Raw genomic sequence first — 12,483 nt, 5'->3', positions numbered from 1 at the left:
AGCCATCTCGTTCCTTGCCTCCTTCATTAACCTGGTGTAAATCCCATCAGGCCCTGGGGACATCCTCCTTCATACTCATTAGGAGGCCCAACACTTCCTCCTCCTTGACCCCTAAATAACACTCAGCTCTGATCTCCTGCTTCTCCATATCCTTTCTCCAGGTAAATACTGAAGCAAAGTACTCATAAAGTACCTCATTCACATTCTCTGCATCCAAGCAAATGTTCCCCTCTTTATCCTTGAGTGGTCCCACCCTCTCCCTCGTTATGATCTTGCTCACATTACCAATTCACTATTTGTGTTCTTTAATCTGATTTTATTAACAAGCTTCCTTATAATTGCATCTTGCCTGTGACCAAATCATTCATATAAGTTGAAAACAAAATAGATCCCATCAACATCTCATTAACCATATTCTTCCAGATCGAACCAGATCAATTTAAATCTCAACTCAGGCCTTCTTCTTTTACTCGTACTAATGACTCTAAATTCATAACACAATCCCTGATCAGTCTGTAAAAATTATGTGAATTTGGGTAGTTTAGTGCAAGCATTTCATGTTGCAGTTAAGGATCCAGCCCTTGACATGTTTATGCCGTATTACAGTTTCCTTTTCAAAACCGTTTCACTGAAGAGGTTTAGTGAGATTCGATCTCGTTAGACCGTAAGGCATAGGAGCAGAATTAGGCCAGTTGGCTCATTGAGTCTGCTCTGCCATTCTATCATGTGTGATGCATTATCCCCTCAAACCCATTTTCCTGCCTTCTTTCCTTTGACATCCTCACTAAGCAAGAACCTATCACCCTCTGCTTTAAATATATCCAATGACTTGGCCTTCACAGCTGTCCATGGCAATGAATTCCACAGATTCACCACCTCTGCCTAAAGAAATTCTTCCTCACCGCTGTTCTAAAGTGACATCTTGTATTCACAGACTATGCCCTCTGGTCCTCGCCTTGAAACTTCCTCTCCACATGCGGTTTTCTAGGTCTTTCAATATTCAATAGTATTCAACGAGATCCCTTCTCATGCTTCTAAACTTCAGTGAGTACAGGCCTAGAGCCATCAAGTGCAGCTTCTTCCCAGGGCCATTCTAGTAAACCTTCTCTGGACCCTCTCTAATGCCAAAAACATCTTTTCTTAGATAAGGAGCCCAAAACTGCTCACAATACACCAAGTACAGTCCGACCAAAGCCTTATGAAGCCTCAACATTACATCCTTGCATTTACGAGGGGTGATTGATAAGTTTGTGGCCCAAGGTAGAAGGAGTCAATTTTAGAAATCCGAGCACATTTATTTTTCAACATAGTCCTCTCCTACATTTACACACTTAGTCCAGCGGTCATGGAGCATACGGATCTTGGACCTCCAGAAAGTGTCCACAGATGGGTGATTGATAAGTTTGTGGCCTAAGGTAGATGGAGATGAGTTATACAGCTCTCATTGCATGCATATACAGATCAACTTTTTGAGTGATTATGCAGAAAGTTTGAAGTTAATAACTCATCAAGATGTTTGTGGCCTAGGGTATAAGGAGATGAGTTATTAACTTCAAACTTTCTACATAATCACTCAAAGAGTTGAGCTGCATGTGTATGAAACGAGAGCTGCATAACTCATCTCCTTCTACTTTAGGCCACAAACATCAATCACCCATCTGTGGACACTTTCTGGAGGTCCAAGATAAATAAATAAAACTGACGCATTCTACCTTAGGCCACAAACTTATCAATCACCCCTCATACATTCTAGTCCTCTCAAAATGAATGCTAATGTTGCATTTGCCTTCCTTGCCACCACTTCAACCTGCAAGTTAACCTTTAGGGAATCCTGCACTAGGATTTCAAAGTCCCTTTGCACCTCTAATTTCAGAATTTGGTCCCCATTTAGAAAATAGTCTACAGTCTTAACAGCAGACCTATGCAAAATATGACTCATTTCTTCAGCCAGATCACCAATAATGGCATTAATGAATGGCAACAATTTTTGTTTAAGGACTATATTCACCGAAGAAAATCTTTAGAGGCACTCAAAACCTTGGAGCCTGCTGAGCCAAGTCTCTGGCCTTAAGACAATAATTTTGTGTATGTCCATTATATTACCTCTAATAAATATTTTAAAATATAATTGATTCAAAATAATAGTATTGTTACTTGATTTTCCCCTTTAATCATGAGTACATGGTTTGATCATTATTTAGTACTCTGTAAAGTGTTTAAAATGTTAATTAAAGTAGCTGCGTGTGAGAATTCTTTACTTCTCAAGTCAATTTACTGACATGAAAGTTATTTGCACACTTGACATCTGATGCCCAAATGCAGCAGATGTGAGATTACTAATCCTTTGTGGGAAGTTTTCTTTTGTGGTCAGTGACAATGCCTCAGTGCTGATTGCAAATTCTGGACAATTAACAACACAAAAGCAAACTTGAGATACATATTCTCTGTTGAAAGTACAGTATAAGGGAGAGGGACCAGGGGGAATAGACGATGACAGCACTCTGGCCAGCCAGATAAATGACCTCAATAGTCCTGATGAAATAAATAAGGCTAAAACTACTATTAGGTCTCTTCAGACTAATGGATTAGAAAGACAGCTGAATGTGATGAAGAGGTACAAGATCATATATTGTTTGGCTAAAATGTATTGTTTTTGTGAACATTAAAGAGGACAACAAAAGGTCGGTTCCTTCCACAGGTATTTGAAAAATGAGAGATTATTTCAAGCTGATGGTGGCTGGCCTCAAGGCCTTGTTTTTTTTGTGTGAGTGAAGTCCTTCTGTTAATACAGTTATAAGTGGTCTGGCTGAAGGAATGAGTAGTGTTCTACATAGTCCACTGTTACTAGATTCTCCAGGGGATTAATCAAAACAGAAGGTTGAGATAGTCAACATCTGTCGAGGTCTGAAATCCTAGTGGTGATTCTGGGGACTAATGGTGCAGGCAGGAAAGATGTGGTGATCTATGTTCCACCATCCATAAGATTTATGCATAAGTAGTTTCACTAGAATGGTTTTGCTTCACAGATCCGAACATCGTAACATTCCACCCTTGCATTACAAGAAGAGGTGGAAAGGACTAAAGTGTTCTGCAAAGTCAGAGAGAAAAATATTGCTGTGGCAGTTAGTCACCATGTCAGAATTGCAGTCCTTGACTACAAATCCAATGTAATTATGTGATTCTGGGTGTGTATGCAATTGGGTTAAATTTTTCTTCAGAATTGTTACATCAGATGCACCAAGAGTTTTATGGTAAATATGTACTTGATGAAGAAGGATTGAATTAGCAAACCATTTGAAGGGTGCCATGTTTGTTTTCTGTGGTGAAATAGATAAAGTATTTCACTAGTATTGGCTTGATAATTCAGTGATAAAGGGATTCAGTGATACCAAAGTTAGTATGCGTTAACATATATTACTTTGAGATTAATTTTCTTGTAGAAAATTAAAGAAATACAGTAGCTTATGAAAAACTATGCACAAACAAACACTGACAAAATACCAATGTGCAAAAGAAGACAATTTGCATGAATTAAACAATAAATAAATAAATAGATACATGCATATATACAATACTGAAAACTTTTTATTGAATTAGATACAGTGCAAAATATCTGGCTCTTCGAGCTGCACAGTCCAGTAACCCCCAATTTAACCCTTGCCTAATCACGGGACACAATCTCAATGACCAATGACCAATTAACCTACCAATGACCAATGACCAATTAACCCTTGCCTAATCACGGGACACAATCTCAATGACCAATGACCAATTAACCTACCAACCAGTAAGTATTTGGACTGTGGGCAGAAACCAGAGTACCCAGAGGACACCATAAGATCACGGAGAGAACTCCTTATAGAGCAGGAATTAAAGCCGGGTCGCTGGTACTGTAAGGTGTTGTGCTAACCACTATGCTACTGTGCCACCAAGAGTAGAGTCTTCGAATGTGAGTCTGTAGGTTGTGAAAATCAATACAGAGTTATGGTGAATAATCTTATAAAGTTGCATGTGCGGTAAAAAGTTAGAGTAAAAATACTTGAATAATTCAGACTTATGCATGTGAAGTTTAACTTAATTTGATAACATACGAGTTCCATGATTATTGCTAGATTCCTTAAGATAATCACTAAGAAATTTCCTCCAAACTATTTTCCAACAGTTTCACAGTTGAAAAGCAAACTCCTAAATAGGCAATTGAATAAACATCTAATAGTGAATAATGTTTTTCGGTCTTTAGAAAAGTTCAGGGGAATGGCACTGAGGGATTTCCTTTACCCTGTGGAGTCAGCTTCCTTCTTTGGCATAGCAATCCCCCAATTCAATGACTTTATAAAATGAAATAGCTTATTAATTCCATAATAAGAATTCAGTCAGGTAATATAACTTCAAAATTAGATAACTAAAATCCAAGAGGGGCTATAATGAATTAATTCAATAACCAGTCCTTTAATCATTTTCAAAAATTAAGTAGTGACATGCAGAATCTGCCAATCTCAGTTTTCATTGCTCAGTGGTATCTGCATCACTATCTCTTCACCGTCCTTGGAAAAATGAGTTATTACCAGTTATTAAAAAAATCAACCTATCATCTCTTTAAGCACAACTAAATTTAATAATTAACAATGAAAATTTAGTTCAGGCCTAGCATTAGTTTTTTTTTAAACAGTATTTTCTTTCATATAATCACAAATATCTTTTTTTAAACTTCTTTTCTGCAACATCTTTATGGTTCTGGCCTTTCCCACCAGCATCTTGCCATTTGGTCAGCATATCCCACAAGCAAATAGGATTGGTTATTAAATCAAAAAACAGAATGCTAGAAGAATCTGTAGATGTGGAGGGTGTAAGTTGATGTGTTGGGGCAACAACTTGCACTGGAACTTGAAAGGAAACATTGCCAGGACACAGCCATGCTAGAGAGATTGGGACAGAGGCTGGTTGATTTCAGATGGAACCAGATGGGGAGGAGATGATAGAATTATGGAACCAGGTGGAGGGAGGAGGACAGGGGAGGTGAACAAATGGAGAAGTCTTAGTGGATGATCAGAAAACATCACAGGAAAGTTTGTAAAACCCAAACTAAATTGTTTGTTAGTTTATTTTTATCTCGTGTACTAGTGACATAACCAACAATATAGAGGATAAACTCCTGAAGTATATTCGATAGTTGTTGAATTTTAAATGTTTTTTTTAATCTACATGAATTACATTGGTTTTTTGCAAAGAGTGGCAGGTGTGTGGAATGTTTTGTAAGGATGGTGGTAGAGACAGGTGCTTTAAGGACATTAAAGTGTCTCTTAGATAAGCACATACATGTAAGATAAATGGAGGGCTATGTGGGAGGGAAGGATTAGATTTATCTTGGAGTACATTAAAGAGTCAGGACAACATCTTGAGAGAAAGGGCCTGTACTGTGTTCTGTGTTCCATTTACCAACTTGACCCATTTGCCTTAAGTTGTTCCCAAAGGTAGGAAAATTAGTCTTCTTGCAATAGAGTGTGATCAAAACAAAAAAAAAATTCCATCTTCTGAAATATTTGAAATTGTGGCATCTTCATAATCATTTAAAAGAAGATAAATCAAGTTTCTACATTTGCTACCAGAAAGCTACACATTTAGATTTTGACTTGAGGAATATAGTCATTCAGAATTTTCTCAAGAATTTGGGTTATGCCTCCTCTATTGTTGACGGATATTGATTCTATCGCGATGTTCCTCTGTGTTCCTGTATTTGAGATCTTGCCTATATTTCGGTGAATGTTCTTTTACAAATTAAGTAATGTTGTTTTCTTTAGGGACTGAAGGGTTACCCTGGGCCACGCGGCCATCCTGGCGAACCAGTGAGTGTTTACTTCTCTTTCTACTCAGTGTTGCTACACTACATTGTTTAGTTTTGAAGACAGTATACAATGATGTAATTCAGTAAATTCAAAGGTCCGTCTCATTATCAAACTATGCATGCAGATTACAACTCTGAGATTTGTCTTCTCCAGACAGCCACAGAATACAGAAAACCACGTAAGTAGTTGAAAGAAAACAAAAGCTTGCAAACCTAAAATACTCTCAACTCCTCCCTCGCAAAAAAACTAACAAATCACCGAAACCCCACCCACCAATCTGCAACAAGAAAGAATGGGCGAGAACACAAAATAAACACAGAACTGAAAGAGGCCAATATGAAATAATACATCTCAGAATTTCGATAACGTCTCCCAAGCATCTCTGAGGAAAGTGACTCAAGCTCAGTGGCCCTTCTGATGGCAGCGACTCAAACCAGCAGCCTCTCCAATTGCAGCAACTCAATTGCTAAAATGACTAAGTTGTCTATTTCCTGTATCTTTCTATGTCCTGCCTATATAGTTCAAATGTTTCATTTCCAACATTAACCCATATAAATCTCCAGGCAACCCTGTACATATTTGTGATGTAAAAAATATGTCTCCAGCGGTGTTCAGAAGCTTCCTGCTTCATATCAGTAGCTTCCTCTTGGTTTTCACTACTCTCAGTCATGCAAGTCCCGGGTGGGGACTCAGGAATATCATCGTACTCAGATGTAGAAGGAATCTTTATTGCTATTTCTGTAACAATTCTGTTTAGCAGGTCAGGGTTGTTGAGTCCCCAAACCCAGAGGACTGGTGGACTACTATAAGTCTGACCTCTATTCTTTGGCCCGTTTAGTATGGGTGACACTACCAAGAGCCAAAGCCTTCACTCCAGCCAGCAAAGCTCTCTGGGCCATTGAGGCATACAAGCCTCCAGACCACAACAAGATTGTGTTCCTCTTGGAGGTCTGTGCCCTAATATGATTCAGTAATTCACCATGAATGCTTCTTAAATGCTATGAAAGTCTCCACCTCCTCCATTCCTCCACCCCAACAGTTGTTCTAGATTCCAATTTTTCCTCCGATTTTCTTTAAAACTCTTACTACTCAGCTTAAACCTATGCTCTCTATTCTTGTATTTCTCTGGCATGGGGAAATGTTTCTTACTATCTTTCATATACATGACTCATAATTTTATATACCTCCATCAGCCAGCCCTTCAACCATCTCTGCTCCAAAGAAGGCAAGCCAGCCTATCCAGGCAAAAAAGGCCTTGGCCTGAAACGTTGACTCTTTATTCCTCTCCACGGATGCTGCCTGAAATGTTGACTCTTTATTCCTCTCCACGGATGCTGCCTGACCTGCTGAGTTCCTCCAGCATTTTGTGTGTGTCATTCTGGATTTCCAGCATCTGCAGCATCTCTAGTATTCAACCTATCCAGTCTCTGCTCATAACTGAAATATTACATCTCAAGCAACTTTCTGCGGAATTTTCTCCACACCCTCTGCAACTCTCTTATAGTGTGCAACCAGAAACAGCATTGTAATCTCAAAAAAATAAGTGTCCTGTGAAGTACTTTATTTGAAATTAAAGTACAAATCCACTATTTTGATTCTGATACTAATAAATAAATTATGCTTAAATGAGAGTAAATTCTAATTGGAGATCAAATATCCTATCAGAAGCATGCTGGATCATCGATGACAATATTTAGTAGTAAGATTAAAATATGTAGCAGGCACAACAAATGGCCTGCTCTCTGTCAGTCATATTGTTACACTCCAACAATTATATTTTATTGGAATGGTGATTTTTAAAACCACTTCATAAGCATTTGATGCGCAAGGGACATGTATGTATGTATGAATGAATTTGCAGAGAATGTTGGACAATTTACCATCAAATGCACTTGCATTTCCAAGAACTTTTGGCAGGGTGTAGCTTGATTATTAGATCCAGCTGCCTTTAGATGTCTGATGATCTTTTTTTAAAAGAAAAATAGCTTTTACAGATACTTTTTTTCAAAAAACAGTAAAATATTTAATAAAGTAAAAAGACTGGGAAATTCCTTTCAAAGGACCTGCAAAAAGACAGCATGGAAAGAAGATTCTGTGTTTAAGGTTGCTAATGTAGAAGCTAATATGTAGATCTGTTTTTAATTCCACTAGACAGACCTTTAAATGCTACGTACATGACACTGGAAGAACTCAGCAGGTCAGGCAGCATCCGTGAGAAAAGAGTAGCCAACCTTTCGGGCCAAGACCCTTCATTAGGAATGGGGGGGGGAAGAGAGAGCGGAAGCCCAGTAATAGAGATAGGGGAGGGGGGAGGGCTAGAGGCGCCAGGTGGAGAACCAATCAGAGGAAGGATAAAGGGGGGAGGGGGAGGGGATAAGTATGAAAGAACTGTAGAGATAAAGGAGCAGAAAGTTGAAAGGGGAGAGAGGCAGAGAGGGACCTAGGATAGGGAATAAAGGGGGAGGGGGAGGGAATTACTGGAATTTGGAGAATTCAATGTTCATACCACCAGGCTGGAGGCTACCCAGACGGTAGATAAGGTGTTGCTCCTCCAACTTGAGTTTGGCCTCATCATGGCAGTAGAGGAGGCCATGTATGGACATATCCAAAAGGGAATGATAGGCAGAGTTGAAGTGGGTGGCAACCGGGAGGTCCTGTCTATTGTGACGGATGGAGCGGAGGTGCTCGACGAAGAGGTCCCCCAATCTGTGTCGGGTCTCGCCGATGTAGACCTTTAAATGCACCTGCTGGAATCATCTACCTTAACAGGATATTTATTTCTTGTGTAAGGACAAATAAATGTGTAAAGATAAATTCATTTCATTTGAGCTGAAATGTTTCTTCAACTGAAACAATTCATTTAGACTGTTGTCATCTCCAATACAAATATTCTAGTAAAAGCTCTTGGAGTGACATTACCCACAGACTACAAATGGTGTTGGTAATTATTTATGTGCCGATGTTATAACTCCAACTGAGAGCAGATGCAAGATTAAATAAAAATACAGAAGGTGCTGTATGAGATGGACCACTCTATCAATTAATTTAAAGTCATGGAGAAGTACAGCACAGGAGCAGGCCCTTGGGCCCATCTAGTCAATGCCAAAACCATTTGAACTGCCCACTCCCATCAACCTTCACCGGGACCATAGCCCTCCATACCCCTACCATCCATGCGCCTACCCAAACTTCTCTTCAGCTTGCATGGACCACTTGTGCCGGCAGCTCGTTTCACACTCTCACAACCCTCTGCGTGAAGAAGTTTCCCCTCATGTTCCCTTTAAACATCTCACCTTTCATCCTTAACCTATGACCTCTGGTTATAGTCCCGACCAACCTCAGTGGAAAAGCCTGCTTGCATTTACCCTATCTATACCCCTCATAATTTTGTATACCTCTATCAAATCTCCTCCCAATCTTCTATGTTCTAACGAATACAGCAAAGTTGTCTCATTTTTTAACTGCATTGCATTTGTGGTTTCTAAATGACAATAAACTGAACCTGAATCTGAAATAGCAGCAAACACACTTCACTGGCCTATAATAAGAATATCTAGCTTGAGAGTGAACTGTTGATCTTTGAATTTCATTCTTTGATGAATACTCAGCTGATTTCTGCTGTTGAAGTGACATCTTCAACTGAGAAGAGGGAAAAATTGTAAATTGATTTCACTTATTCTTTGGTGATCTTGCCAAAAAAATGTGTACATGGATCCAGGCGAAGATGAAATGATCTTGGTTGAGATATGTTCATAGCTAGGATTTGATATGCCTTGCTGTATGACATGTTAGCCACACAAAGCTCCCAACATGGTGGATCTGAAATAAAAGCTGAACCAAATGGAAGTGTTTGGTTCGTTAGGGCAGCATCTGTGCAGAGGAAAAAAGAGTAAAAATTGTAAGTCAGTGGCTTTTGTTCAAAGGTTCTTATGGAAGATCATCAACTTGAAACACTAACCCCTTTTCTCTTTTCATATTGGCTATAAATGTTTTCAACACTTTGCTTTTTCTAATCTGCTTTTTCTTAGTGTTTAACCTCATGCCTTCCCATAATGCACCCCCACTACCACTTTCATGTCCAATCACTCAGCCTTTTTATATCCTTCAGTGGAGAAGAGAGAATTGAGTTGGAAAAGCATAATGGGTTGTGGAAAAATCAGAGAAGGTGGTATGCAAATAGTCCAGGGCTGCGGTTCCCAACCTGGAGTCCATTACTTAATGGTACTATTCCATGGCATAACAAAAGATTCAGAGCACAGTTGATGGATGGGGCGAAAGGAGAAACAATTAACCTTAAAGAGACAGGAAAAAGAATTTGGGAAAGAGATGTTTTCTGGATAGTCAAACATACCATAGTTGGAAGAACTGAGAGCTGCAATGGATTTAGCAAGAGGGAATTAAATCTGAAATGTTTTTGGTATGTGGGAATTGTCATCAAGGAAATGAAATGGTTGAATGGGATTTGATGTGGAATAAAATTAGAGATCAGGGCAGTGAGTGAGCTGCAGTAAGGAAATTATCCTGTAGAAAGGTGATGATAAGAAACCGGAGAGTCTAATAAGAATTTCATCTGCATGTCATAATGCAGATAGCTTGTTTGTTTGAGACAGAGGTTGTGAAATGGAATGGAATATGGGTTTAGAAGTAAAAGAATGCTGTTTAGGATGAGGAACAGACAATAGCTTCATTTTTCCCAGCAGGTAAATTTCCTAACTTCCTCCCTCTAGTTACTTCCTAACTAGCAAGAGGAAAGTAATATATATTCAAAACTAATTTTGAAAAAGAAGTTTGACAGCATATAGCAACAGAGAAATAGCTGTTATAATTTTTTTTAAACTATAAGCACAAGAGATATAAATAGAGCAGTTAATACAAACATCTGTCAAAAATAAGAATAAATAATAGACTGGCAGCTGAACTTCAGATATCAATGACTGATAAGGAAAATGCTAAAGAAGAATACAGTGATGCAGATTTTTTTTAAAAAATAAAGAGATGAAGAAAACTGTAAAAATTAATTTAAAGATAGGAAAATGAAACAAATATTCCATGAAAAAGAATCTTGTGCTTTCCCGGCATACGTAACAAATCAACTCTTCTTGGGCTTTCAGCCAGGCACAGGTATTGTTTATAATTGACGTTTCATTAGCAAGCTCTGCCACCTTCATCAGGGATGATGCCTGGCCATGTTCAATCCAGTGATATTTATACCCCCATCATCCGACCCCTCTGATTGGTTAGTCCTCATCCAATCAGGTTTCTGCCCTCCCACCTTGTTTACAACCGAATTCCGGTTCTTACCGATATAAGCTGCTCCGCATTCATGGGGAATCCTGCAAGTGCTAGCCAATCTGAGTTCCAGGTCACCTTTGATCCACGTAAGCTGTGATTTGAACTTCGTTACAGGTTTATAGATAGTATTATTCCAATTTTCCTTCAAGATCCTGGCAATCCTTCCAGAAACCATGGAAATATAGGGAAGTCAAGCAGCAGTAACAAATTCCTCCTTGTGGTTAGGTTTCCTGGTTTTTCCGTCAGCTTAAGGGCCCGATTGATTTCCTTCAACTCGTAGCCATTCTGCAGGAACGTCGTGCATAATCATCTTATTTCTTCAGGAAGACTCTCTGGGTCTGAAATAGTTTTTGCACAGTTAATCAAAGTAGAAGGAACTGCTCTACATTGGGAGGTGTTCTGGTAGCAGTTATTGTTGAGGTATAAGTCCATTTGTGTGGGTTTCCAATAGATACCATGTCTAAGGCTACCATCCAGTTTCTGTTGTATTAGAATGTCCAGGAATGGGAGGCAACTATTCTTCTCCATCTTCATCGTCAGTTGAATGTTTGGATGTATAAGCAGTATTAGCCAGATGGGATGCACGGTGAAAACTCACATCAAGGACCACAAGAGGTGTAACCATTTGGCTTATCTGGGGAAATCAGTGGTAGTGGAACACTGCATTTGCAATGGCCATAGAATTGACTTCGATGGTACAAAGCTACTGTGCCACACCAATGGCTTTTGGGACTGCCTGGTGAAAGAAGCCACTGGAATAAAACTAGAAGAAAAGAATTTTAACAAAGACAAAGGTCTAGCTCTAAGAAAGAACTGGATTTCAATTGTAAACAAGGTGGGAAAGCTGAAACCCGATTGGATAAAGACTAATCAATCAGGAGGGATGAACTACAGGGGTATAAATGCCACCAGACTAGCATGCCCAGGCATCATCCCTAGTGAAGATGGCAGAGTTCGTCATGGAAAAGTTGCTTATAATCAATACCTGTACTCAGCTGGACGCCCGAGAAGAGCTAAATGTTCCATGGTTTAAAAGAATTTTATGCTGTGCTGCAATTTAGTGCATTCAGTGGTTTACTAAGTACACCTTCTATCAAACTACTATTGTATATTTGTTCCCGCACTTACTTTGATGGGATTGCAGTGTTATTTGTTACAACAAAGTGTGCAGAGAAGTCAAAAAATACATGTTGCAAAAGCCTATAACATGCACTAAGTGAAAAAAAAAATTCTCGTCTCTTTTTACAATTAAATGGATGCTCCCAGTATAACCATATAACAATTACAGCATTGAAACAGTCCATTTTGGCCTTCTAGTCCGTGCCGAACGCTTACTCTCACCTAGTCC

At 39.1% G+C, this 12,483-nt stretch overlaps 1 protein-coding gene across 1 annotated transcript in view; it reads left to right on the top strand.

Moving 5' to 3' along the window:
* The window catches only part of col27a1b (collagen, type XXVII, alpha 1b), a 591,032-nt gene that overhangs the window by 160,058 nt on the left and 418,491 nt on the right, over window positions 1–12,483 (top strand). Inside the window, exon 8 of the mRNA XM_059993655.1 lies at window positions 5,799–5,843. Coding sequence (XP_059849638.1) covers window positions 5,799–5,843 — 45 coding nt within the window. The remainder of the gene's footprint in view (window positions 1–5,798; window positions 5,844–12,483) is intronic.

This window comes from Hypanus sabinus, chromosome 18, assembly GCF_030144855.1.
Source record: "Hypanus sabinus isolate sHypSab1 chromosome 18, sHypSab1.hap1, whole genome shotgun sequence".
Taxonomy (NCBI): Eukaryota; Metazoa; Chordata; class Chondrichthyes; order Myliobatiformes; family Dasyatidae; genus Hypanus; species Hypanus sabinus.
This window is presented reverse-complemented; position numbering and strand designations above follow the sequence as displayed.